At 45.2% G+C, this 23,621-nt stretch overlaps 1 protein-coding gene across 1 annotated transcript in view; it reads right to left on the minus strand.

Annotated features, from left to right (window-relative positions):
* The window catches only part of TMEFF2 (transmembrane protein with EGF like and two follistatin like domains 2), a 124,497-nt gene that overhangs the window by 26,961 nt on the left and 73,915 nt on the right, over window positions 1–23,621 (minus strand). Inside the window, exons 6-7 of the mRNA XM_066554015.1 lie at window positions 5,480–5,628; window positions 4,297–4,356 (exon numbers count right to left, since the gene is read on the minus strand). Of these exons, the coding sequence (XP_066410112.1) occupies window positions 4,297–4,356; window positions 5,480–5,628 (209 nt within the window). The remainder of the gene's footprint in view (window positions 1–4,296; window positions 4,357–5,479; window positions 5,629–23,621) is intronic.

Raw genomic sequence — 23,621 nt, forward strand, 5'->3', positions numbered from 1 at the left:
CAGACGTGCAGCACTTTGTGCTCGTTATCAGTTTTGGGCACAGCAACAGCACTGGCAGGATGGGCCAAGGCAGTGGCTGCAGGAGAGTCCCAGGACTCCCTAAGAACCCAGAAAGCACCACCTGAGGCTGCTGCCAAGGGAGAGTTTACTGCCCTTGAGGAACCCAAAAATACAGCTCAAACCGACCACTTGTGGATGCACATTTTTCACCAGAGGAGACTATTTGGGCTGAAAATGCCTCCTTCCCCCTTCCATCAGTTTCTCTGCGCTGCTGGCATTCAGCTGCTGAGACTTGATCTAATCAATGCTCATATGGGGAGGTTTGTCTGGCCTGGAAGATGATATTATGGAATAGGTCTATCAAATTTGTCAGTGTCTTCGCCGACAATTTTCATGAATATATAACATTGAAATATGGTACATCCATGCTGACTTATTCCTTATGGCGCTTAAAATGGCTTGAAAAAAACCCTCTGTAATTTGATAATGAGAAAGGATAAAGTCATTAGGGGGGTAATTGCTAATATCCAGATCTTAAGAAGAGACTATAAATACTGAAGAATACAAATAAATAGGCAAATGGATTAACAAGATGAGAACTCCTTGATTGCCTGGCCTCTGAATTCCAAAATGCCACCAAAACAGCCTTATTTATGCATATAATGGGGAAATTCAAGAAAACATCCATCGTGGGACTTTCAGCTCAGACACTACATTCTTAAACACACATTACACTTCAAATGCTTTAAAATGCTCTTTCCTGGAAATTGCAAGATAAAGTGTGTTTCTATTGGATTTGAGGGAAAAATCGCACCCATTCATTTATTCAGTAAAACCAAATCTCACTGCACAAACTTGATCAAGGTCAACGATCTGCCATTTGTTGAGGAGAGTGAAAATCTCCCCAAGTCTAATAAATACCTTGGGGTTTAAGAAAGAGGAGAGGCCAGAACTGCACAGAGGCACAAGTGTACATGAATGGCACAGGCAGCCGTGGCAAAGGCGGAATGGTGACCCTGGAGAGGCAGGACAGGGTCAGAGAAGGGCCTCCTACAGCTCACTCTTCTCAGGTTTGCTTTGTTGTAAAAGGGGGTACCACTTTTTGGGTGATATTGGTCTGGCACTTAAGAGTGCTGGCATAAATCTTGCCTGTGTAAAGCAAGAGCCCCTTAGAAACCGAGGCAATGCAAACCTACAGCGAAGATTTACCCCCCAAAGGAACGAGTACCCTTGGCTTTGCAAACCAAAGATTTGTGTGTTATTGGTGAGCATCAGCAGGCTGGCAAGAACAGGAGGGAGCTAAGATGCTGATGGAACAGACAGTTTGAATAGTTGGATATGGAAAAACTCAGCTGGGTTTTGGGACTTGTGGCTGTTTGCAGAGCTGCTGCCTTTGCGGGCCCCCGTGGTGGGCGTGCTGGGGCGGTTATGGAAAAACCCTCACTGCTCAGCCACCACAGTCCCTGCAAAGAGCATTTGGCTGCATTAGCATAATTGACAACATCAATTATGCCCACTGCTATACTCTCCCCTGGGAAAGGCTGTCCATACAAGCCAATGTTTTTAAAAGCGTGCGGTGCTCACGGTCTCGGCGAATTTTAGCGCTGTTAAACAGCAGAGAACAAAGGTATTCTCTGGACAGCTGCAGGCTCGGGGAAATTGCTTCAGAGGCTGAGGAACTGTTGCTTTTCACACAAAGCTCCCCATGGTTAGGGCAGCATTTCCTGTCTGAGGTGATACAAAGGTGAGAAAAAAGTAGCACATACCACATTCTTATCACAGCCATCACCATCAAATGTTTCTGCAGCTGAAAGAACACGAGGATGGCACAGAGCTTCCTGTCTGGCAAACGCTGATGCCTGAATGTTCACTGAGGCTCAGTTTTATACTGCTGCCTTCTTTTTCCCTGATTATTTCCGGAAGGCTGGAGTTGGTGCAGCTTTTTGATACAGCAGTCTCATTCCCCTAAGGTCTCCTGATGGGGTTATGCCCCACACATTTGGGGGCACTGGAGGCAAATGGATTGCCCTGCATAAACTAGCAATTTTCACCCTACATGCTGTTACTGTATGTAAAAATGAAAAATTTAAGCCAGAGGAATGGGTGCACACAAAATTTAACTGTAGCTAGCACAGGTGATTGTGGCTGAGGTTAAATCAGTGGATAGAACCTGGTGAGACCCAGAGAACACAGCCACCACCCTTGAGAAGCCCACTGGGGCCTGAGGCACACCAGAAGCCCCAAGAAGTGGTTTTCTAAGGAGCAGCAATGGTGTCTTCCTGTGCCTGAGGTACCTGCTGGACTTCACTGCTGATTCAGGATGCCTCCATCACTCCCATGGCTGTGGGGAGGAAGGTGCTGTGTGTCCTTTCCACAGGTCTCTGTCATCTCTCACTGGATCATCTGTTCCCACACTCCTTCTGACCTCCTGGTGCTTGGAGACCATCTCCACTACAGACCTGCTCCTCTGTGCCTTGGCTCTGCCCTCCTCCCTGTCAGGTAACCCAGATTCCTCCCTCCTTGGCTCCCAACCCCTGACAACACTTTGCTGCAGTCAATGTTCTTCTACCTAGCACCTCTTCTCTTGAATGTGGGCTGAAATATCATCTCTCCTAAGCAAGAGCTGTTCTCTTTCTCCTGCTCACTTGAGCTCAAGGTGCCTTCTGTGCTCCTCCTCCTCCATGACCCATGACATGGCTTTCTGTTGTCACCACTGCAACCTCCTCCTCTTCCCTAATGCCCAACCTGCCTTTCCCTCCCTTCTTGTTGCAACTCAGGTACTTCCTGCTGTCTCCTCTCAAGCTGATGTGGGTCCCTGCCATCCTAAAGCAAATCCACCAGGCAGCAGCAGCATAGGACAGCTGCACACTGAAAAGGGGCTCCAGGCCTTCAGCTCAGCTTGGGGAAGCCAGTGCTCTCCTCAACTCTCCAGCAAGGAAGAGAAAGGATTTAAGATAACATTACTTGATCTTATTTCTAACTTAAAATAAATAATTTTGGCCTACTTGGCCTTATCTCCTGTCCCCAAAGGACACATCAGCCTTTCCAGCCTTTTAAGAAAGCTGACTACTACCTCCCACAAAAAGCTGAGGGTAATCAAGAGTTCAGAGGAAAGACACTGAAGACTTTTTTCTTTGCATGTCTCTGTCTTCACCAATGAAAGGGCTCCTTGGCAGTAGGAAACACCTGCACCATGGCTCGCCCTTGATCTTCTAGAAATTCATTCCAGCATTTTCTTTCCACAGCAACTTCTACCCTCCCTGCTTCACACTGCAGCAACCCTCAACACCTCACACTACTCTGCCTCACCACAACATCATTTATTCAGAGCTCTATGTTTTAATCATCACACACTGTTTTAAGTAGGAACAGAACAATCATTTCTAAGGCTGGGTACCCCACTGTCACAGGGATGGCACAGGAGATGACCAGCTGGATCAAATACTGCCCCAGCACTCTCCCAGCAGGAAATGTTCACACCTGTGAAACCGTCACCTGGCTTTTCACCCGAGCCACTCGGGCAAGCCCAGCCATCCACACCTACTCTCTCCAAACACTTCAAAACCACAGAAATATCAGGAAACTGAAGCAATGAATGCATCACCTGACCCATTTTCACCAGACCTTCCCAGAGGCTTTCATTCTCAGTGTGAGCTGTGAACATTTGCATGCACGTGCACACGCATACGCGTTCCATTTCTAAATCAATCCTCCCAGGCAAAGGGTGTAAAAAATGTCTCCCAAACCTCACTAGTATTTACATGTTTTTAATTTCAAGTGCCATATAGGGCTATTCAGCCATTATATTTTACTATAGCTTCTAAATAAATTAAACCCATTTATCATTAAACCCCCCCACATTTTAAGAACCTTATTAGCTTCATAGTTAAATGCCGACAGGTAATATCTATTATGGCAGCGTTTCATGGTATCCCAGCAGTGCTATGAGCTGGATTTTCACTTCCTTAAACCTGTATATCATGACAAAAATATGCATAATCTAGTGCGCTGATTCTGTAATTTTCAATAATGTCTGCTAATTCTGGCAAATAATTTACAGTACTTATTTCCTCTGTCAAAACAGGTGTTTTATGGCCAGAGTAGCTGTAGGTTGACAAAAATAGAAGAAGCCCATTTATTAAGAAGAGAGTTTGTAGCAAAAGAAAGATTAATGGAAAGGCAGTAAACCAGGAAAACCATACTAGAAGATGAGGACATTTCACCCCAGCAAATGAAGGAGAAAAGAGACTTACACAGATCCTGTGAATTGTGATTCTCACAGAATAGGAACCATACCTGCATAATCTGTCCTTGCATAATGGCCATCTTCTGATTTTGTAGTTGTTGTAGTATTGTCTGTGTGAAAAGAAATGTGTTGAGTTGCCTGGGGAGCCTGGACTCAATACAGCCCATGCCCCCACCACAGTGCCCAGGCAATGCTAACTTCCCTTGCACACACATCGTCTCTGCTGGCTGCAAGGCTCTCCTGGGCCTGCCAGGTGAAAACAGCAGGATCTTTTTTCTAACAATATGTGATAACAGATTGCAGCTGGGATAAATATATCAGTCTGAAGCAGGAGTTGTCATTTCTGCTCTACTTGAAGTAATTGGGGAGTTTTAATATGTACCCTGAAATGAACTGCCACTTAGGGTGGTTAACTTTAAAGAGACAGGAGTAAACTGGAATGTATTTAATACACCTGTATAGTATGGCCTTGTAAGTAGATGTACTGAGGATTTATGGGTCAGAAGCTAAGGAAAAAAGCTATTGAGAGTCTGAGTCTCAGCAGACACTTTATCTACAGGAGCTATTAAAAGGCAAATTCTCTTCATTTTCATTTTTGAGAAAAACAGGGTTTTTAAAGTCAGCTCAAGGGTTACAGGTGATGTAGTAGCCCAAGAGATGGGCACAGAGAAGCACTGTATTTATGGAGGAACAGAGAGAGCCTCGAGCCATGATTGGAAAACTTCCTTCCAGGCATCTTGGGGCCCAGCAAGGGTCACCTGAAGAACCAGCCCAAGCACTGTGTTTGGGAGCACCTCTTCAGAGTGTCTCCCGAGACTGCCTCATGCTGCTCCAGTTAAGAGAGCCCTAGAGGATCCATCCTGGGTGGCAGAATGTATCTGAGGGGCATTCCCACTGTCCTGCTCCAGGTGCAGCCTGGCAGACAGAGCTCTGGGCAAGCTGCGTGGGGCAGGAGACTGGTGACTGATGCAGAACCCAGTGCAGGGCTGGGCAGTGCCCTGCTGCTGCTCTGGGCAGGGTTAGGAGTGGTGCCCTCCTCTCATGCCTCGCTGTGTCTGCCTCATGGAGGGCTCTGCCTCTCACCACATCCTGAGCTCTACAGTATCAACTGCAGCAGTCTAATGGAAATATAACAATTACCAAATAAGAAGCCAGCCCTGGTTCTGTTTCTTTTTTTCTCCCTGAACAAAAATTGAAAACATTCTTTGAAATGAGTTTTGTTATGAGAGTTACCTTGACATCGACCCAAAGACATGACTTCAATTTTCTCCTGTTTCTGGCATGATGCCTCTTTGATTTGACATGCATTATCATAAGATTTCCCATCGGAAGCACAAAGAGGATTGAAGTTGGTTTGAGAACAGTCAATGTTGCACACACACCTGAAAAGATATAGAAAGAGAAAAAAGAAGAGGCTAATATGAGAAACTTTTTTCAAGACATCATAAATACATCTCAGAAATATAAGTGTTTGTATTATCCTGACTGTACAATGCAAATCAACATAATGAAAGCAGAAAGTTCTGTCAAGAGGTCATTTGTATTTCTTGATGGAAATGAGATGCAGGGAGAGGGAAAAGGCACATAAAAGCAAGCAAAAAGAAAGATAAAAGAAATGTGTTTTACATGGAAAACTGTACCACAGCATTACCACTTGTAATCCCCTGTAAACCAAAGAGATGTGCAGATAAAGCAAGCTGCTGAGCCCTCCTGCAAACTAAAGAGCCACAAAATTCTCCTCTGTTCAGGTGCTGTCCATTGTATGGAATACTATATAAATGTGGGTTTATATTGATTTATGATTTAATTCTGAAAATAATTACAGCACCTAGAGGCACTCTGATTGTAACAGATGTGAAACTGAAGCCTCACTTCACCCCACTGGGATTAAACCACCTGCCAAGACTGAGACTGGAGCAGGGATGTGACCGCACTCTGCCTCGGGCTGGTGGGATCTCCCCAGCTCCTGGACACAGAGAGGCTACTCACTATTAAAACCAGGAGAATGTTGCTTTAGGGTAGACTTTGTGCACAAGCACTTTCTGAAGCACCGGCATAACTCAGCAAGCAAAAAGCCATATGCAGGTGTTACCCAGGCAGGTTTTCTGTCCCGGTGTCATTCTCTGTGAGGGGTGAAGGCTCCCACGTCCAAGAGCACAGTGTGGGCAAAAGCAGGCAGGGCAGTGGTAGCCCCATCCTCAGATTGCTTAGGCCATCTCCAGAGACTCCAGAACCCAGCTTTTGAGCTCCTGGGCTGCCCTGTGATGTGAACCAGAGCACAAGGAGGTATTCCCTTCCTTCCACAGTCTGCTCTGGATCTGAACTAACACACTAACATGGACATATCCTGATCCCAGCAAGCCTCACCACTGCTTCCAAGATGGAGAAACCTAATTGTTTCCATTGACAGCAGGCTGCAGACTCTTTTCTTTAGGTTTCTCCTATTTCATTATCATTAGCAACATCAGACAGCCTTGGGCATCGGCAGGGGAAGGGCACGCTAATCTTCTGTCCCCAACTGTGCCATTAACAGACAGCTCAGCCTCAGCAAACCCAACGTGATCTTGCTTGGGGACAAAGCCAGAGGTCTAACCTGGCAGCTGCTCCAGCTCTTCTGAGCACGTAATTGTGCACATGCTGCTATCCAAACTCTTCCTGGCTCCTTCTGACATTAAGGCAGAGCCATGAGATTGATGCTCTATCTCCAGCACACTGGTTGTGCTGAACCTGGCAGTGCCAGCTCCACAGCTCTCCCTTTGCAAAGCTAAGTAATGGAAATGTCAAGCCTCCAGCCTCGCTGCTTGATTTAAGGAAGTGTTTAAAAGTCAGTCCACCTCCCATTTGCAGCAGACATCTGGACACCTTTGACTACCAGAGGTGTAGAGGGATATAAAAAAAACTTGGGTGGAAAGAGGAAGAAGGAAATTGGAGAGCTTGGGTCAGATGTCTTCATCACCCCGTTTGGCTTCTGGCCTGCAGGAATGTGCCCAGGGTGATGGAAAACAGTGGAACCAGTAGTTGTCTTTTAGAATTTTTTTTTACACTGGGTAGGTCTATTTACCCCAAATGTTCATGAAATACAGAAAACTCCAGTTTAAAAAGAGGCCAGTGGTGAAAAGCTGTGGTTATAAATTAAATTACATGATTTCATAACTCAAAGAAAAGCGTCTAGCTCCCTGTGTGTAGCAATTTCCCCACACTGATAAACATACAGAATATGAGAAAAAAAGTCCAGCGCATTTCCCAAGAATCTCCTTATCAGCAGAATAAGAATGTTCTGCTCCACTGAAATATTAACCATCATCATTTCTTCCTGCAGCCATTTCCAGCTTCCCACCTTAGTCAAACTCACTTCATTAGGAAACATTTACTGCTCAAGTAATAGCAATTCTTTCCACATAGCTCTACCATTTGCATTTCAGATGGGACACAATCAGCCATATGCTCCTTTTTTTTGTAATAAACCAGCTAAGAAACAGCTTCACTTCTCTACATTTTGCTACAGAAAAATGAGTGAAGGTTAATATATATTATGTTTCCAGTCAAGAGAAAATTAGGCCAACGGGAAAATTACAACAAAAGGGTGCTCTTTAGGGGAAATCTCAGCAACTTTGGATGCAGTTTCAAGAATACCTAGGGGATGCAGAAACCTATGCTCAGAGTTAGACACTTTAGAGACATATTTTTAAAGGTGTTTAAATGCTTAAAGATGCATGCAAACACTTTGTGTGGGATTTCCCACTGATTTCAAAGACTGCTTCAGAGCCCACTAGGCATTTATTTACATCTTCTGATACCTTCCAAAACACAAAGACCCAAAATGACTTTCCTGACATCTTCCAGCAAAACTGAGAAGAGATCCAAGGTTTTTCTGTGCCCCATTCTAAAATTTCACCGTGACACCATCCTTCCTTTCCAAGCAAACCTCTGCAGCAGCCACATGAAGAGGACATGAGCACCACGAGCCACGTGCTGCTTGTGCTGGGGTCAGATCACTCTGAAGCAGAAAAGGACTCCCCCAGGATGACACCATATGCTCCAAAGCCTTATAAGATCCCCTGTGTGAAGCCTGATTTTCAGAGCCTGCTAGAGGGATGCTGAAAAAAACACCAAACTTGCCACCCTGATCTCCATGCTGCAAGGATCATCCACTCCCTGCACACTTTTCAGCAGACAACTTCTAGCTTGCATCCACAGTTTATTACTGCTTTTGCACTTAGACACTCAAATCCTACTTTAAGGCTGCACAATTAAGTTGACATCAAATATATGTCAGGAAGTGCAAAAGGCAGGATTGCATCAGGAAGATTAATGGGCCTGTGTTGCTGGTTCTTTTTAATTTATAGTGCTCCTCTTATCAGGGAAAATTATGGTATTCCAACACATTTTTTCAAACTGGAGGAAGCAAAAGTCTGCCCATTTGGATCATGCTGCCAAATTCCAAAAGGGCAAATTGCAGTGAAAAAGGTGAGGCATGTACTCCAAACGTGTGTGCCCAGGCAAATGCACCCTCTGAGAATAGCTCAGACTTCAGTGGGGTCCACCAGCGAGGTAATAAATGCATAATGAACAGCACTTAATGCATTTGATTGAATGAAAACCTGGAAAGGTGCCTTCACCTCTTGAAGCATTATAAAATGCAAGAGTGGGGCTCTCTTGTGTTAAACAAGAAGCAAACTGTGACATCCCTGCTTGGCTCAGGGTGTGTGTTAGGTGAGAGTACCAATGGTGTTATTTTCTGGGCACACAGAGTTCCTTCAGCTCGTGTGGGACACAGAAAGACCCTACCCTGAAGAGAGCCTCCCCCTAACCCTGGTCATGCACAGGGCTGGGCAGCACCCATCCCACTGCCAAGGGTGTGTCCAATGGCTGTCTGTCTGCCTGCAGCTTCCCAGTCCCTGAGGCACTCCAATATGCCTTGAATTTTGAGTAATTGGATCATTTGACCATGTTATCATCCTGCCTATGACTTCTGATCATAGTTCTATCAATAAATCTATTTGCTTTCTGTGTTCCTAAGTGTAGCACTGAAGAAAGCCTGGCAATGGAAAGGCTGACTGAGCACTCCTGGTGCTCAAGACACTGTGGGAAGGTCAATGAGGTCTCCTAGGGGGTCACAGAATGAAACTGTACCCAAGAGCATACACAGAATAAGTGTGTAAGCTTTAACCATGCTTTCTGCAGTCAGAAGCGCAGCTTTAAAAGCCTCTGTGAGGAAGGAGAGCCTCCAAGATGTCAGCAGATACCCTGTAGCTCCTCTGAGAAAGGAAGGAATGCTGTTTCCCAGGCCTTGTGCATCTTCAAGCAATGGGCTCATATGTTAATTGATTTGGGCTGCCATCATAAACAATCATTAAGCAAGGCTCATTTTCTTATGTCTTTTCTTCCAGGTCATTGTGATAGTCTCCAATGCATTCCCTTTCTTTTGTACATTTTATGTTATTCCATTTCATTTCACATGATGATAATCCTGGAGGAGCTGAACATCCAGCAATCTGTGTGGTTACTTTGGTGATCATGGAAGCAAAAAAGCAAACTAAAAAGAATGTTGAAGGGGCAAGCCTGGGCACCTCCTGAGGGGATTTTGGGCTACCTCCCCATGGTGGATCTTGCAACACTGCTTGATGACATTGCTGGATCCTGCCATGGGAATGTCACACCCAGGATGAACCAGAAAGTGCCTGCAGGCAGAGGTGCAGCTCTGCAGAGAAGATGCAGGAGAGGCCCAGGAGGATGCCTGGGGGAGAGCTGGCAGAGCTGAGCTTAGCCTGAGGCAGGTGAGATGCTGACAGGCACCTCCCTGCACCTCACTGCTGACTTGTGGGGCGTGTGATGCTGCACTCTGGTCTGTGAGCTTTGGCAGCTTCCATCAAGGCAGGAACTGCAAAGAGGGTGCTCAGCAGCACAAGGGAACCCACAGGCAATTTGGGATTTCACCTGTTTATCGTGCTTCTTCCCTGCCCAGGGAAATGAGAGAGGAGCACAAAGAACTCCTTTCCAGCCTGGATCCTGATCACAAAGAAATGCTGCCCAGCCCTCAGCCTGGTCCATATGCCAGCAGTGATGGGGATGTGCTGCACCAGGCTGCTTGGCCAAGCTGGAGCAGCCAACTTGGCTTCCTGTTCAATCAGTCTCCATAAAAATTAATGGGGTCAATAAACCAGGCATGGGTGAGTGCACAGTCTCCTAACACCCCACGCCTCTGCAAATAACATATGGTATTATTTTCTGGGCACAGAGAGTACCTTTGCCTGCAGAGAGCAAGCTACTGAAGAGAGGATTCATGGCTATGAAGGGCTGTCCCTGGAAGGAGGAGCTGTGTTTTAAGGAGGAGTCTCAATAAAATGAGAGAATGGTTCTTTGCCCATGAAGGGTAGGAGAATACTATAATTCTATTTCCTGAGTTGATGAATAGCATATAATCATTAGTGACACTGTGATGACAAAAAGAAACGCACTCCATGCTTTATCTTTACTCCTAAGACAACTATTCAGTCTTTGTTTCCAGCAACATATTACTGAAAAATAATTTCAAAAAAATTACTATGCAGTATCTGCACATAGCATAAGGAAGGTTTCCTATGTAGCTGTGATGGGAAGCAAGGAGGATAAATAAGACAATGCTTCCAAAGGAGAGGTTTCACTGGGAACAGATGCAGGCACATTTCTGTCAGAGCGAGATGGCAATGGCAGTCCTTCCTCATTCAGCATCTTTTAATTAGCCCTCTACTGTTTGGAAACCTGAGAGCATTGTTGGTACTACCTCTGTTTATTAAAGATTCATATTCAGACTTTGCTGGCCATGGGTCATTTGCTTTTTGGAACCAGAGCAATAGAAAATTGTGCCTGAGATATCTGAGAGAGAAGTACTTAATGAAATGACTAATGTCTTCAGCCAAGTGTCTAGTTGATTACAGGGTCTAAACAGCAGAACAGCAATAAATCTGCCACAAAGAGAATTGTCAGTCAAGAAAAAAGGCATAAAACCAAAGAGACAGGGAGGCAAGAGCTAAAAATGTGAACATGCAAATCTAGTGTTATTTTTACTAGTCAGAGCTCTGATATTTGAGCACATATGCTAATTTGGTCAAGTGTGAGATCCCACCATGTCTCAGAGAGCACTATTTTACAGGGAAGGTGAAGTTCCATTCTGCAATAATTTTAAATGTTATATATTTTCTACAGGCACAAAAAAAAAGGCAATGAAAGCCCCAACAAAATTTCACAGCATAAAAAACCCCAAAGCCCTTTGCCACAAAACAGTGTATAAATAATAACACAGTTGTTGTACATTTGTGATATATCAACCTTATCTTCCTCTGCTCTGATCAGAACATGGTGATCAGAACCCCAAATTTCTGGATGTCAGCACAGACCTCTCCAGGCCCCCTGCCCCTCCCAGTAGGACATTAAATGCCCATTTAAAGCAAACCTGGCAGTATATATGCCTGCATAAAGAACCTGGCAATCAGTCCCAAATGCCTTCTCTACCACCAAGGTTTTTCTTTCAGGTACACAGGGCATCTTTGTTGACATTAGCAGCAGGCAAGCTGAAATGAAGCCAGGCTTAACATTACACCTCGACACTGGAACAAGGCATTGTAGCACGGCTGTCAGGAGGCTGGTGGGAGCTCTCATTTACCCAGGCAGCTTTGGGGGTGTTTCATGTCTCAACACAACATCATGCAGAGACATCTGAATGAGCTCCAGGCAGGGACTGGGCAAGGTGAACCTTTGGGAGCTCAGCTAGCTCGCTCAGACACGCAGCCTGTGACAGCCCTTCACTGGGGAGCAGGGACAGGTCACCTCTGTACCCATCTCAGCACATCACCCACCCACAAAGCCACCTGCACACGCAGGCAGCAAAACTGGATTGCTCCAGGCTGCTTGGACACACCTATGTTTTGATGTGAGTGTCAAAAGGAGCACACAAATCTGAGCTTCTGACCCTCAGCCCATCTCCAAGCACACCTCTGAGCTTCACAGTGGTCTCAGACAGCCCTGCAGCAGCCATGGGCTGGCACCATGACACTCCTAACAGAGAGACAAGGTCCTGACACACTCAGTGCAGTCATCAGGGACCTTTGGTGGTCTGGCCAAACTCAGGTACCCCAGAGTGGTCTCTGCAGCATGTGGAGCACAGCCCAAGAGGATGGCACCTAAAACTGCCTGGCATCATTGCCTGCTTTGGCATGCACTGAACATCATATATCCACTGACATACATATGCATAAAATATATTCAGAGTGCACACTGGCACACAGTGTTTTACACTTTCTATGAATCATACCCTACAACCTGTCTGTGCTTGCCAGGAGACTGAAATCCTATCACTGCACTCTTAAGAACATCATTAAGAGGCTTAAAGAATAGAGACTCTGCGTGTCTCCTTCAAAACAAAATTTGCTGTAATTTTTGAGGTTGATGCAAAACTTTAGCTGCAGTGCAGAACAATAAACAATACATATTTTATAATGGCAGCACAAAAATAGCACGCAGTATTTCTTTCCTGGGCCTGCTAGTGTTTCTCTTCTGCTTTAAGATCACAGGAGAAGAAAAGCACGGCTCATTTTGAGTGCCTTCCATTCAATATTTGTTACTTACTTATTTATTTATCTAATTTATTTTTCCTTTTTGTCCTTTGCAGCCCTGCTTCTGCACTAAGGGCTTTAGCATGCCTACTTTGCATGGTGGCTTCCCTGGGATATTTTACTTATTTCAACTGTTCAAATGTTTATCTTCACCAGGAGTAAAAGGAGAAAAGCTTGATTCCCTCAGTGTGATGCAATGTTTCTGCATGGCATTTCAATAGCATCCTGTTATTCAAACAATTAGAAATCACAGAGACCATGCACAGAATTATCAGCATACTGCATGGAGATTTTTATTATTATGTAGTGCATAATGAAAATGATTTGAAGGACCCCAAAGCATCATAACAGAAGGAAGCGCTGAATAATCAGGTGTTTTTTCTTTTTTTAACTGCAAGAGCCCAAAATATTGTTTACTGGACATATGTCAAGCTAAAATGCACTAAAGTGGTGAATATATTTACAGATGGCCTTCCTTGCATACCAAATGCAACACATTCTGGGAATGTAGCTGGAGACAGAGCCAGGAGCTTGGGCTACAGCTGCCACACTGCTGCTGCATAGCAGGGATGGACTGGCAGTGCTTAAAAACACCCATGGATTTTTCAAGCATTTTTCAAGCATTTTTTGCATGGCAGCTCATGGAGGACGCTCCAAAACCATGGGCTGCTCCTGGAGACACCCTGCTGGACAGCCTGAAGAGAGTCCCTGGGCACTGGCTGCTTCCCAGAGCTCAGTGAGGAGCTGGGCTCATGCTCCTCCAGCTTTCAAGAAGTCATCCTGGAGACTGCAGCTCATGAAAAAAAATCTTTTATCTGCAGTGCAACTTGAGTCCTAATTCCCCTTTAATTTTTGACCTGTAACTTTCTTACTAAATTTTTGACAAAAAAAATTACAAACTTCACCTTTGCTTCCTTTTCACAATTCACAGCACCAATTATAGCATGACCTTCACCTGGCTTCCCAATGCCTCTGGTGCCCTCAACAATACATTGAATTGTAGGCTAACAACTTTAGGGCAAAATAAATGTGTCCCTCTCTCTCTTTTCTTGTCCTTCTAAATATCATTCTTATTTTAAAGATACTAAGCTGTATAAAGTGATCTTTGCTATACTAGATGCTTTAAAGCCAAACAGAGAATCACAAGGCTGATGACTGGGTTTGAAGATTCATGGACAAGCCCACGTGGTAGCTGTGTGACCAGAGAAAAAAATTCTAATTCTGTTCACATGTCAATTCGAGTGTCTGCAGGTATCTAATGTGTAAAGTTTATTTAGAACTCACAGAATAAAATAAACGCCTATGGTTTGCCTGCCCCTGGTGTCCTTCACGTCTCCATGGTCTGTGCTAAAACAAAGCTTTGCTGACTGTTTCTCTCTCTGTAAACATCTGAGACTGTCCTTCATGAACAGTTTATTGCTGTGTGCCTCAGATTGCTGATACTGTTCACTCCTATTTTGAAGCCAGCAGAATAATGAAAATTGTTTCCACAAATCCCACAGTTTCACCCCGGATTGAACAGCCAGTGGGAATACTGCAAGATCCAGTGGGAAGCATGGGACACTATCTAGCTGCAGGTCCTGGCATGGGCCTTGCCAGGCAGGAAGGATCCATCTGCTCACAAAGAACTGCAGCTCTGTCTGGGACCAACCACAAATTTCTGCTTAAACTTCTGCTAACACTAGAAGTTACTTCTGAAAGTGCAAAGTGGACTCTGATTTGAAAGTAAAGGGATGATGGCCTTTTGGCTAGCAGAGACCAGAGTGCTGCCAGCCCCAGCCCTTGCTCACATGAGCTATCCACTGCTGGTGGGGAAGGGAGGTGGGGACCTTCCTAAAATGAACAAAAACCGTGGTAAAGGAATTGCTGAGTGTGAAGTCTGCCGCCACATGTGCAAGCCCAGCCCAGCTCTCCCCATAAACCCCTCTGTGTCCTTAAACATGTGTGCCTCCTGCTTCCTCAGGGATTCACAGAGCACTGAGGTGGAAGAGACCCACAAGGATCACCTTAGGTACAACAGCCCATGCAGGGGTTGGACCCACGACCTTGGTGTTATCAGCACCCCACCCTAACCAGGGGTACCTGCCTGGGACAGCACCATCTGAACTGGCCACCCATTCCAGGATACCCTGCTTGGTCAGCTCTCCTCAACTACAAAACAAAATCCAGTCTGCTATTCAATGAAATTTTAGCAGGATACTTCCAGGCTTTCCTTCAGGCCTTGTTTGCACCTCCTGCACAGGCAGAAAGGTTATCTGTGTACAGGATAACCTCACATTACCTCAGCCCACAGGTATGAGCCTGGCACCCAAGCAAATCACTGCATTGGCAAGAAGGAGGGTGCAGTAGTAACCCTCTTTTCCTCAGAGCCTTCAGGGCTGTAGGTAAAAGCTGCTGTACAAAACCAGGCATTCCTGCTGGCTGGGGGTCTGCCTCATGATGACCACGGGCTGGCTGCTTTTGGGATCAAGCCCCAAGGGACAGTGCTGCTGCCAGGGAAAAGAAGACAGACGAATGACTGCAATGTGCCATCTCAAGGACATGTCCTTGCCAGCAAACTAAAGGGATGAGAGTAATTTTCTTCAGGGCTGGCACACACATCAGTGGAATCCACCTGCAGCTCCTTGAAAGGAGCAAGTGCTGTGCACTGGCCAGGATGGATGTCCCTGGGGCACCTGTGCTGTTCCACAGGGGAGAGCTCCATTACCAAATGGGCAGGCTGAGACACAGCAATTAAATCTGCATGTCTGGGGACACCTCACACAGGCTTTTAGCTGCAGCCCACACATGGGAAGGGACTGGGGCAGGAGCTGGGCTCTGTGAGGAAGGAACACCTGCCACTCTGCAGGGGCTGTGAGAGCTGAGGTCAGCCCTGTGCGTCAGCTCCCACTGAGTTTTCCTCAGGCTCATATTTAATGCATGGGATGTATTTTTAATGGTTTAGATGTGTGAACAAACCGTGGCCTTGATGTTCCTACACGGGTGTGTGAAGGAGCCTCCGACCTTCTGCAATGGATGCAGTTCTATTTTAATAGTGAACATAAAGTGGGATGGAAGAGATGAAGCATTCCATTAAGACATTTGATAATAAATTGGTAAGTGCTTTGCCAGTGTTTTACATAGTTATTCTCTCTGTTGATCTATTTAGCCAACACATGTAATTCCGAGCTACAAAGTTGTATTCCTGCTTTCGTAAACATACTTACATAAAACTCAATAACAACACAGTCTATTTATTGCTAAAACGCTAGTAGGAAATTGGAAAAGGTATAAATACAATTCATTGCTGGTGATCTCCTGCCCCCTGAAGGCACTGTAAGGCTCCAAATCTTGCTCAGTTCACAGCATCATAAAACCAAAGCAATAAATGTCACTCTTTTCTTGATTGCGCATTAGGCCAATCGGCTTTTTATTGCGCCTAAATAGGCCGTCAGGAAGGCACCGCTCTCCTTACTGCTGGGGGATGACTCTGCCTAAATGGGGGGCCAGGGAGGAAGGGAAGCTTACTTTTAAATAACAAGGCTAAGAGAGAACAGGGGGAGAAGAAAGGTGCAAAAGCACGTCGCTCTGCAAGGCCTTTGCACTTGCTCTTTCATGCTGTAATGCCTTGATGTACGCAGACGATTATGTGTCGATGCACATTAATATCTGATGTGCATTACCATATTATCATCCCTTATGTGCACTTTCACAGCCTGGTGAGCCCAGGCTCTCCCAGCCATGGGATTACACAACCAACATCACCGTGGGGGCACAATCCAGACCTCACACAGCTCCGGGCAGCACCTGCGCACAGCGCTGCCCTTGCAGGGCACAAAGGGACCCTCCTGTGTCCCTCTCACAAAGCAGCAGGACCTGGCTGGTCCTTACAACACCCTGTATTACAGCAGGAGCACAAAATAGACTGCCAAAGCCATTCCTCCCAATGCAGATCAAGGCACGTGCTCAGAAGGCCAGGACACTTTCCCACCCAAGACTGAAAACGCTGGTCATAGCTGGTGGCAGAGGAGTAAAAAAGCCCCCAAACTCTGAGTTCATTTGCTCCCCTGTTGATCTGGACACATGAAATGGTGGCTCTCCACCATGCTGTCATGTTGTACCTAGACACTGCCTGGAAAGAGAGAGGGATGCTGTTGCTGCCTCACACGATGCTGAGCCACACACGTGCACCCCTGTAACAGGGGCAGGGCAGTGCTAACACAGTCCCACAGCCACACCACCTCGATGCTGCCACCTCACATCCCCCAGCTGCCCCCAGCACAGCAACCTTTAATTCACCTGCTCCTGCTGGGTGAGCCATTCCAGCCCCCCAGCCAGGCACAGGGAAGGCAGGAGAGGCCAACCTCCCTTCCTTCCCCCTTGGGTACTGTCCCCAAAACCCTCCTTGAATATGAGCAGCCACTGCAGCTCCTCCCCACTCTTCAGCAAACAGCCAACTGGACTAATTGCAAGTCAGCTTTACATTTCCTCCCTGCTGACCACCCACCTCTCCATGTCTCCCATCCACACACACACACAGATAGGGATCTTGGCCACAGAAACCTAACAGGAAAATTGATCTGTGCTGAGCTATTCTTTTGAAATTATTGCAGCTTTTTTCCCCCAACTCTAATGTTGACAGACTACTAATTGCAAAGAACAAGTGATGACTCTGTCTCTTACAAGCCTTCCTCCCCTTGAATTTCAGAAGAATTTGTGTTTTGCTCCTACAAGAGCATGGTATGGTAAGACATAAAACCTCCCCCAAAAATCTCAGAAATTATTTTTTGGCTTTTCACAAATCAATATTTCCTCTGAAGCAACTGAAGCAGTCAGTAAGGCAAATTCTGCTTTTATCATCACAATTTCCAAGTTATTCCTTTGCACTGTAAGACTGACAGAGCATTCACACTCCAACTGAGTTTGTTCTCCCTTCTACCAGCAAAAGGCTCCACAGGCTACTGAGAAGTTACTCCATAGTTATCAAACTGGGAGGGAACTTTTGTTTCACTGAAGTCAGTGGGATAACTTCCTTTGACTTCCCTAGGTTGGAATTCACCTTCTGAAAACCAAGTTTGGGTGAGCATCTGAAAAGAGGAGCACAAGGAAAAAAAAAGGATCTATAAGCTTTATGATTGTGTAGAGTATTATTCCCTGGACACACAGCAGGTTTTGCTGTAATTGCAAAAGATAAAAAATGTCATTTTTATTACAAAACCAAATGTTAGAGATTCTAGTTTTTGGATAAGAGATGGATGTGTCATATAGGGTCCTTAAAAACCTGCTTGGGTGAGTAGTACAGATGGAATACAATGTGGGCTTGCATTTATCTGAGAACATTTAGAGCCATGATATATAGTCTACACGACAGACTTCCTCGATGTATAGAGAAAATATAGCCAATTTCTTTGTGTAGGCTGAATTATTTACCAGAGTGTTCCAAAGTGTATTGGTAATAAAACACTATGAAGTATAAGTAACTCCAGACAATCTTGGCTTATGTTAAAGCAAGTCTTGGTTTTTTTTTTAAGCATGTTATTAAGAAAATAAATCCTGAGAATCTGGAAAGGCAGGACTTACTCAAATGAACACATGCCTCTGAAGGATTGTGTTGACTCAACAGAGAGAAAAGTCAAATTCTCCTAACCATCATCCTAAAAGTGTTGGGAATCAGTCTCACTTCAAAATTAAATAGGCTATTTTGGCACAGGATGAAGGATGCAGAGATGGTAAAGTGATTCTGTGAAACTCACCTGACTGGGAAAAATGGCTGTTTTTAACTAAACCCAGAAAATATATATGTAGAGTGCAACAATTTCACCAGCTGGCCAAACAAGCCATCATTTTTCCAAGCAATACCTTTCTAGCCAGGGCACTAGTAGTGCAATCAGTTTAGAAACACAAGGTGCTCATTCCCTCATCCTCCTCTGGAGATCTGGACCACAGCTTTTCTCAGGGCTGCTGAAGACAGAGCCAGGAAAGGTATGGAAAAAGCAGTTGGCTCTTTCTGCAAACTCCTTCTGAGAAAGAGGAAAATCACCTATTTTTGGCTTGATTTTGGGTCTTTCTGAAGGCTGTGGGGATCTTTCCCTGTTTATGCTTGGGAACAAAGTCACTTTTACACCTAGGCCAGTGTTGGTTGAAACTGCCCTCTGAAAGAGTCCTACAGTAGTACCTCAGCAGCTTGCCAAAGAGAAACCTGACAGGAACCATGGCATTCATGCAATGCTCACCTGGGGACCTTATTTTCTGACCCTAACATGATGTCTAGACACTGGTTTCTAATAAGCCAAATCTTTCACCTAAGCTGGAGCTGCTGCAATGTTGTTCTTGTGCTGTGGACAACAATTCAAGCTACAATTTTGTATTTTGCTAGTTTTCCCACTTTTGTGTCTGTTCATATGGCATTTTTTTCCCAAGTCCCAAATGAAGAAGCATGGCTGGGTTCTCTCTTCAGCTCGCATACTCCAGGCAGCAGGATCTGGCTGACCAACTTCCTAGAAAAGCCTCCGACCTGGCCCTTTCTTAGAGCAGGCTTTGTAATTAAAACATCACATACAGACAGGGTAGACATCATCTTGCTTTTTCTAATATTCCTCAAGTTTTACTTTTCATTGCAAGTGCTTCATTGACTAATTTCAGTTGCTTAGGCTACATTTTTTCCAGTATTGCTGACTCTTAACCCACTGAATGGTGTCCCTACACTTATCTCAACAGTTCCCATGGAAGTCAGCTGCTTTCCTTTTATTTCAAAATCTTTTAACCACAGAACACACACCAATTGAAACATTAGCACGTAACTGAGACAGAAGTGGGCTAATTTCTGGGCAGGCACTGGAGGTAGCTCTGCTACCAGGCTGGGGCTAGGATAAGTGACATGGGTGTGAGAGGGTGCAACCTGCTTGGTCATCAACTGCTGTGCAATGCAGAGATTGTGCTCCAGTGCCTTTAATTCCCTCTGCAAACCCTTGCCTGGACTCTTATTAGACATGACTACTAATCTCCATGTGAAGATTTATGCAGCAGCAGCTCCAATTCATGCCTTAGGTATGATCTCAAGCTAAGCAGAAATGTAAGTTTTTGCAGAACTGTGCAATTTTAATGATTTTATTCCATTCCTTTGCTTATTGGAGCACAAGTCCAACATGTATGTGTAAGTGTTATGCCCAGCTATGAACACAGATCTATATTTTCACTAGAAGAGAAGGAAAAGCAGCAGCAAACAGCAACATATCTACTGTATAATGTCTGGGACATTGCAGATGTTAAAGCAGCTCGTTGTTTCTGCATCTGGAACAAGTAGGTCACACATAGTTATTATACACACTGCTGAACATGAAGCAGCCAATACCCGTGTAATGTATGTGAGACTTCAAACCACCTTTTAGTACTTTAGAGCAGTACAGCATCTTGTTTGCAAATGCTCTGCTTGAGAGCAACTGATGGAAGGGGGAAGGGAGCCAAAACTGACTGACCTAATTGCTGTGTGGATCGAGAAGCTGGCAAAATCATTAGTTTCTTTTATGTTTTCTTTCTATACGATAATAAAGATAAATATTGATTGCTGGGGCAGTATTGATTGCAGGGGTCGCTGCAGATGGCAGCTGCATGATTTGCACAGATATCTCCCATTTACAGAGCCACTTATTTGCATGAAAATGTGGTTTCACCCTCCTCACGTGCTTCTGACTGTTCACTTGCCTTATAGGAGCATTTACCCAAACTAAATGTACCAGTGATTAGGAGTAAAATATGAAATGAGGGGCTGAAAGAGCTCATCTTTGTAATAGCTTTTGTGTATGTACCTGTCTGCTGTGGGTGAGTGGAGTTTATTGTCCCAGCCATGTGGACAGAGGCACAGGACACAGGGACCTGCTGTAATTATGCTGCAGTGTCACCTCCTCACCTGGGAATGCCACCCAGGGCACAGCACACCTGGGACCAGCCCTCCTTCCTTCCCCACTGACCCACACACTGAACAAGCCCAGCTCCTTCCTCCAGGCCTGGATGCCTCCCTCCAAGTCCCAGCTTGTGGTCATCAGGGACCTTCAAGAATGGCTTCAGCATCTTCTCCTGAGCTGAACCTGCCCAGTAGGATCCTTGTCCACTTGCAAGGAATGGAAAAGGCTCCTCCATTGTGGGCCAGGCTTGTGAGGAAGGAAGAAAGTTTCCTACCACGAGCACAGTGCCTATTGCAGAGCATGATACTCCACTCCCAGCCAAGGAGAAGTCCTTGGGGTGAGTGGGACCAAGTTGCAGGAAGCAGCAGGGGCATTTAGGCACCTTTTTATCTCTGGTACAAACCAGTGGCCCATTCCAGGGTCAGGCACCTCCTGCCAGGGAGCTGCTGCCTCCAGAGAGAGGAAGGAGCAGGCAGAGGAGCACTCTGGAGGAGATCTCCTCACCTCCTTGGACACTGCCAGGCTGTAGGGGAAGCTCTCCCTGAGCAGACCACTGTGTGTCTGCCTTCCAGCTAGCAACCTGCATCTTACTGTGGGCACTGCTGCACTTCCACACTGCTGCTGGCTGACCTGCTGGCACTGCAATGCAAAGGGAAAGTATGCATATTTAACCTCAATTCATCATCTTGATTTTGATTAACTCTGCAAGTCAGAGGTTTGCAGGCTTTAATCTCGTTTTAAGAAAATATTCCCATCCTCTCTAATTGTCAGCATTTTCCAACTGGAAACTCAACAAAAGGATCTTTCTTATTCTTTATCTCCTTCCACTTTGGACATATGAGTGGACCTCTGAAACAGCTGCCCAGTATTTATCCAAACCATGGCTTGTCCAGTGTAGGGAGTGCTCTTATTTACTCAGTGGCTCACAAGGAGGAGATTAATGCTGGAGCCCAGGTTTCTGACATGGTTCTGCACTGACACTGAGCCACTCCAGCAGAGAGCAGGCACTCCATTTGGTGAGCACTATTTATGTCCAGTGAGTGTTTCATAGATGCTTTTTGGAAGAGCTGAGCAATACACCACGGCTCAAAACGTTACGCCTCATTCTTCAATTCCTTTTAAGTATATCTCTCGGGGTGTTATGTTGAGTAGCCCTGTCATACAAAATCAATTATTCCTTAGCCAGCTCAGAAATAAAACCCAAAGCAAGCAACACCAAATGTCTGATTTACCAATAGATTGCAACCCCGTGCTAAAGAGTGTAGCCACTGCCCTGCTTTAAATATTCATGAAGCCCACTGGTGCAAAATGCATTAAAGGTGGGAATAATGCCAGTAATACACGATCCTCTTAGTGACAAGAAGCTTTCACATATTAAAGCAGCAAGATGTTAAAGACTTTCAAGTGAACAATCTTTGTTTTTGACTTAGAGAAAGAGATTCACTAATGGAATGCCAAATTGCATTCACTCTCATGATACTTGACTGCAGAATGGGATAATAACACATGTGTGCTTCTGCATGCCATGGAAAACCTGTTATTACAGAGGTTTCTTTCCTGCCTTTCCTCAGCACTTTCCAGAAAATGTTCACACAAATCTTACTGCTTCAAGTAATCTTCTGTGTGCCAACCCCCCCATTAGAATCCCAGAGGTCTAGCCATTAACAGATTGGTTTTTCACAAATAAAAAGAATTAAAAATAATGGTGACAGAACACAATAGCACAATTTAGATGAGTGACAACTGGCAATGAATAACCAAAAAAAAAAAAAAAAGAAGAGTTAAACTAGAGATAACGGTCTGCAAAATATAGACTGTGACAATAGAGAAGAATGTCAATTGTCACTTTAAATCATCAGCAGCCCAACCACATCTGCTATCACACCTGTGCTCTCTTTTCTGATCTACTCTGGCACCCTAGAAATAGTAGGCAAACAGCCAGCCTTGCATCTCCAGCTCTCTGAAGTCTGGCTCTGCTACCATTCCTCTCACCTGGAGCAGATCAGGCACTGACCCTGCACCTCAGACTGTTCCTGACTGACAGGGATTCACTGCTGCTGCTGGGATTGACATCCTGTAAAGCAGGTCCCAGGACCACCAGGAACTGCTGGCCCTGTTTGGATTTTACAAACCTCATCAGTCAGGTGAGGGAGCTAAAGGAGCCCTGCTTACATCTGATACTTGATCCACATAAAAATAGTGAACAAATAATAAATTGACATTTCTTGGCAAGGGGAGTGGGGCAACATGTGCCTCTGGTGCCAAACATGACAATTCAGCTAACATATATTGGAAAGAGGGATCAACAACCTCCATACTTATTCCACTTTTATTCTAGAAATAAAAATAATGAAAAGCTGACAGCCAGAAGGCTCATTGTTTAGGAAGATGCTTATCCAAGACTAATCAGGGGGCAAAGACAGGAAAATAGAGCTCAGTTATGGCATATGAAATTGGTTACTTCAAAGCACACCTTTCACAGGCTTTAGATGGGGTTTGGGTTTTTGGATGGGAATTGGCTTTCCTGCCTCCTAACAGTTTGTCTGGGAGCATCCTCCCAGTGCCAGCCCTTCCCTGCTTCCTGCCCCCAGAAGCACCTTCCCCTGCAGGAAGAGTGCCTGTCAATAAAGACTGAGCACCTCAGCTCCTGCCATCATTCTGCTGCTCTGTAAAAGCCAACTTGTTTCAAAGGGGAGGAATTAGATTGTGCAAAAGCTGCAGTGGGAACACTGGGGTAAGTTGGATCAGGCAGTTTTACCAAGCTATTTCTGGAAAAAAATAAACACTGCTACTCAGTGCTTATGATTAATAATGTTATCTTGTAGCTAATTTTATTCCTTGCCCCTCTCTTCTCCTGCCTTCCAATTTGGAAGCACACTTAATTATGAAAACATGAGCACTAGA

Source organism: Molothrus aeneus, chromosome 7, assembly GCF_037042795.1.
Source record: "Molothrus aeneus isolate 106 chromosome 7, BPBGC_Maene_1.0, whole genome shotgun sequence".
NCBI lineage: Eukaryota > Metazoa > Chordata > Aves > Passeriformes > Icteridae > Molothrus > Molothrus aeneus.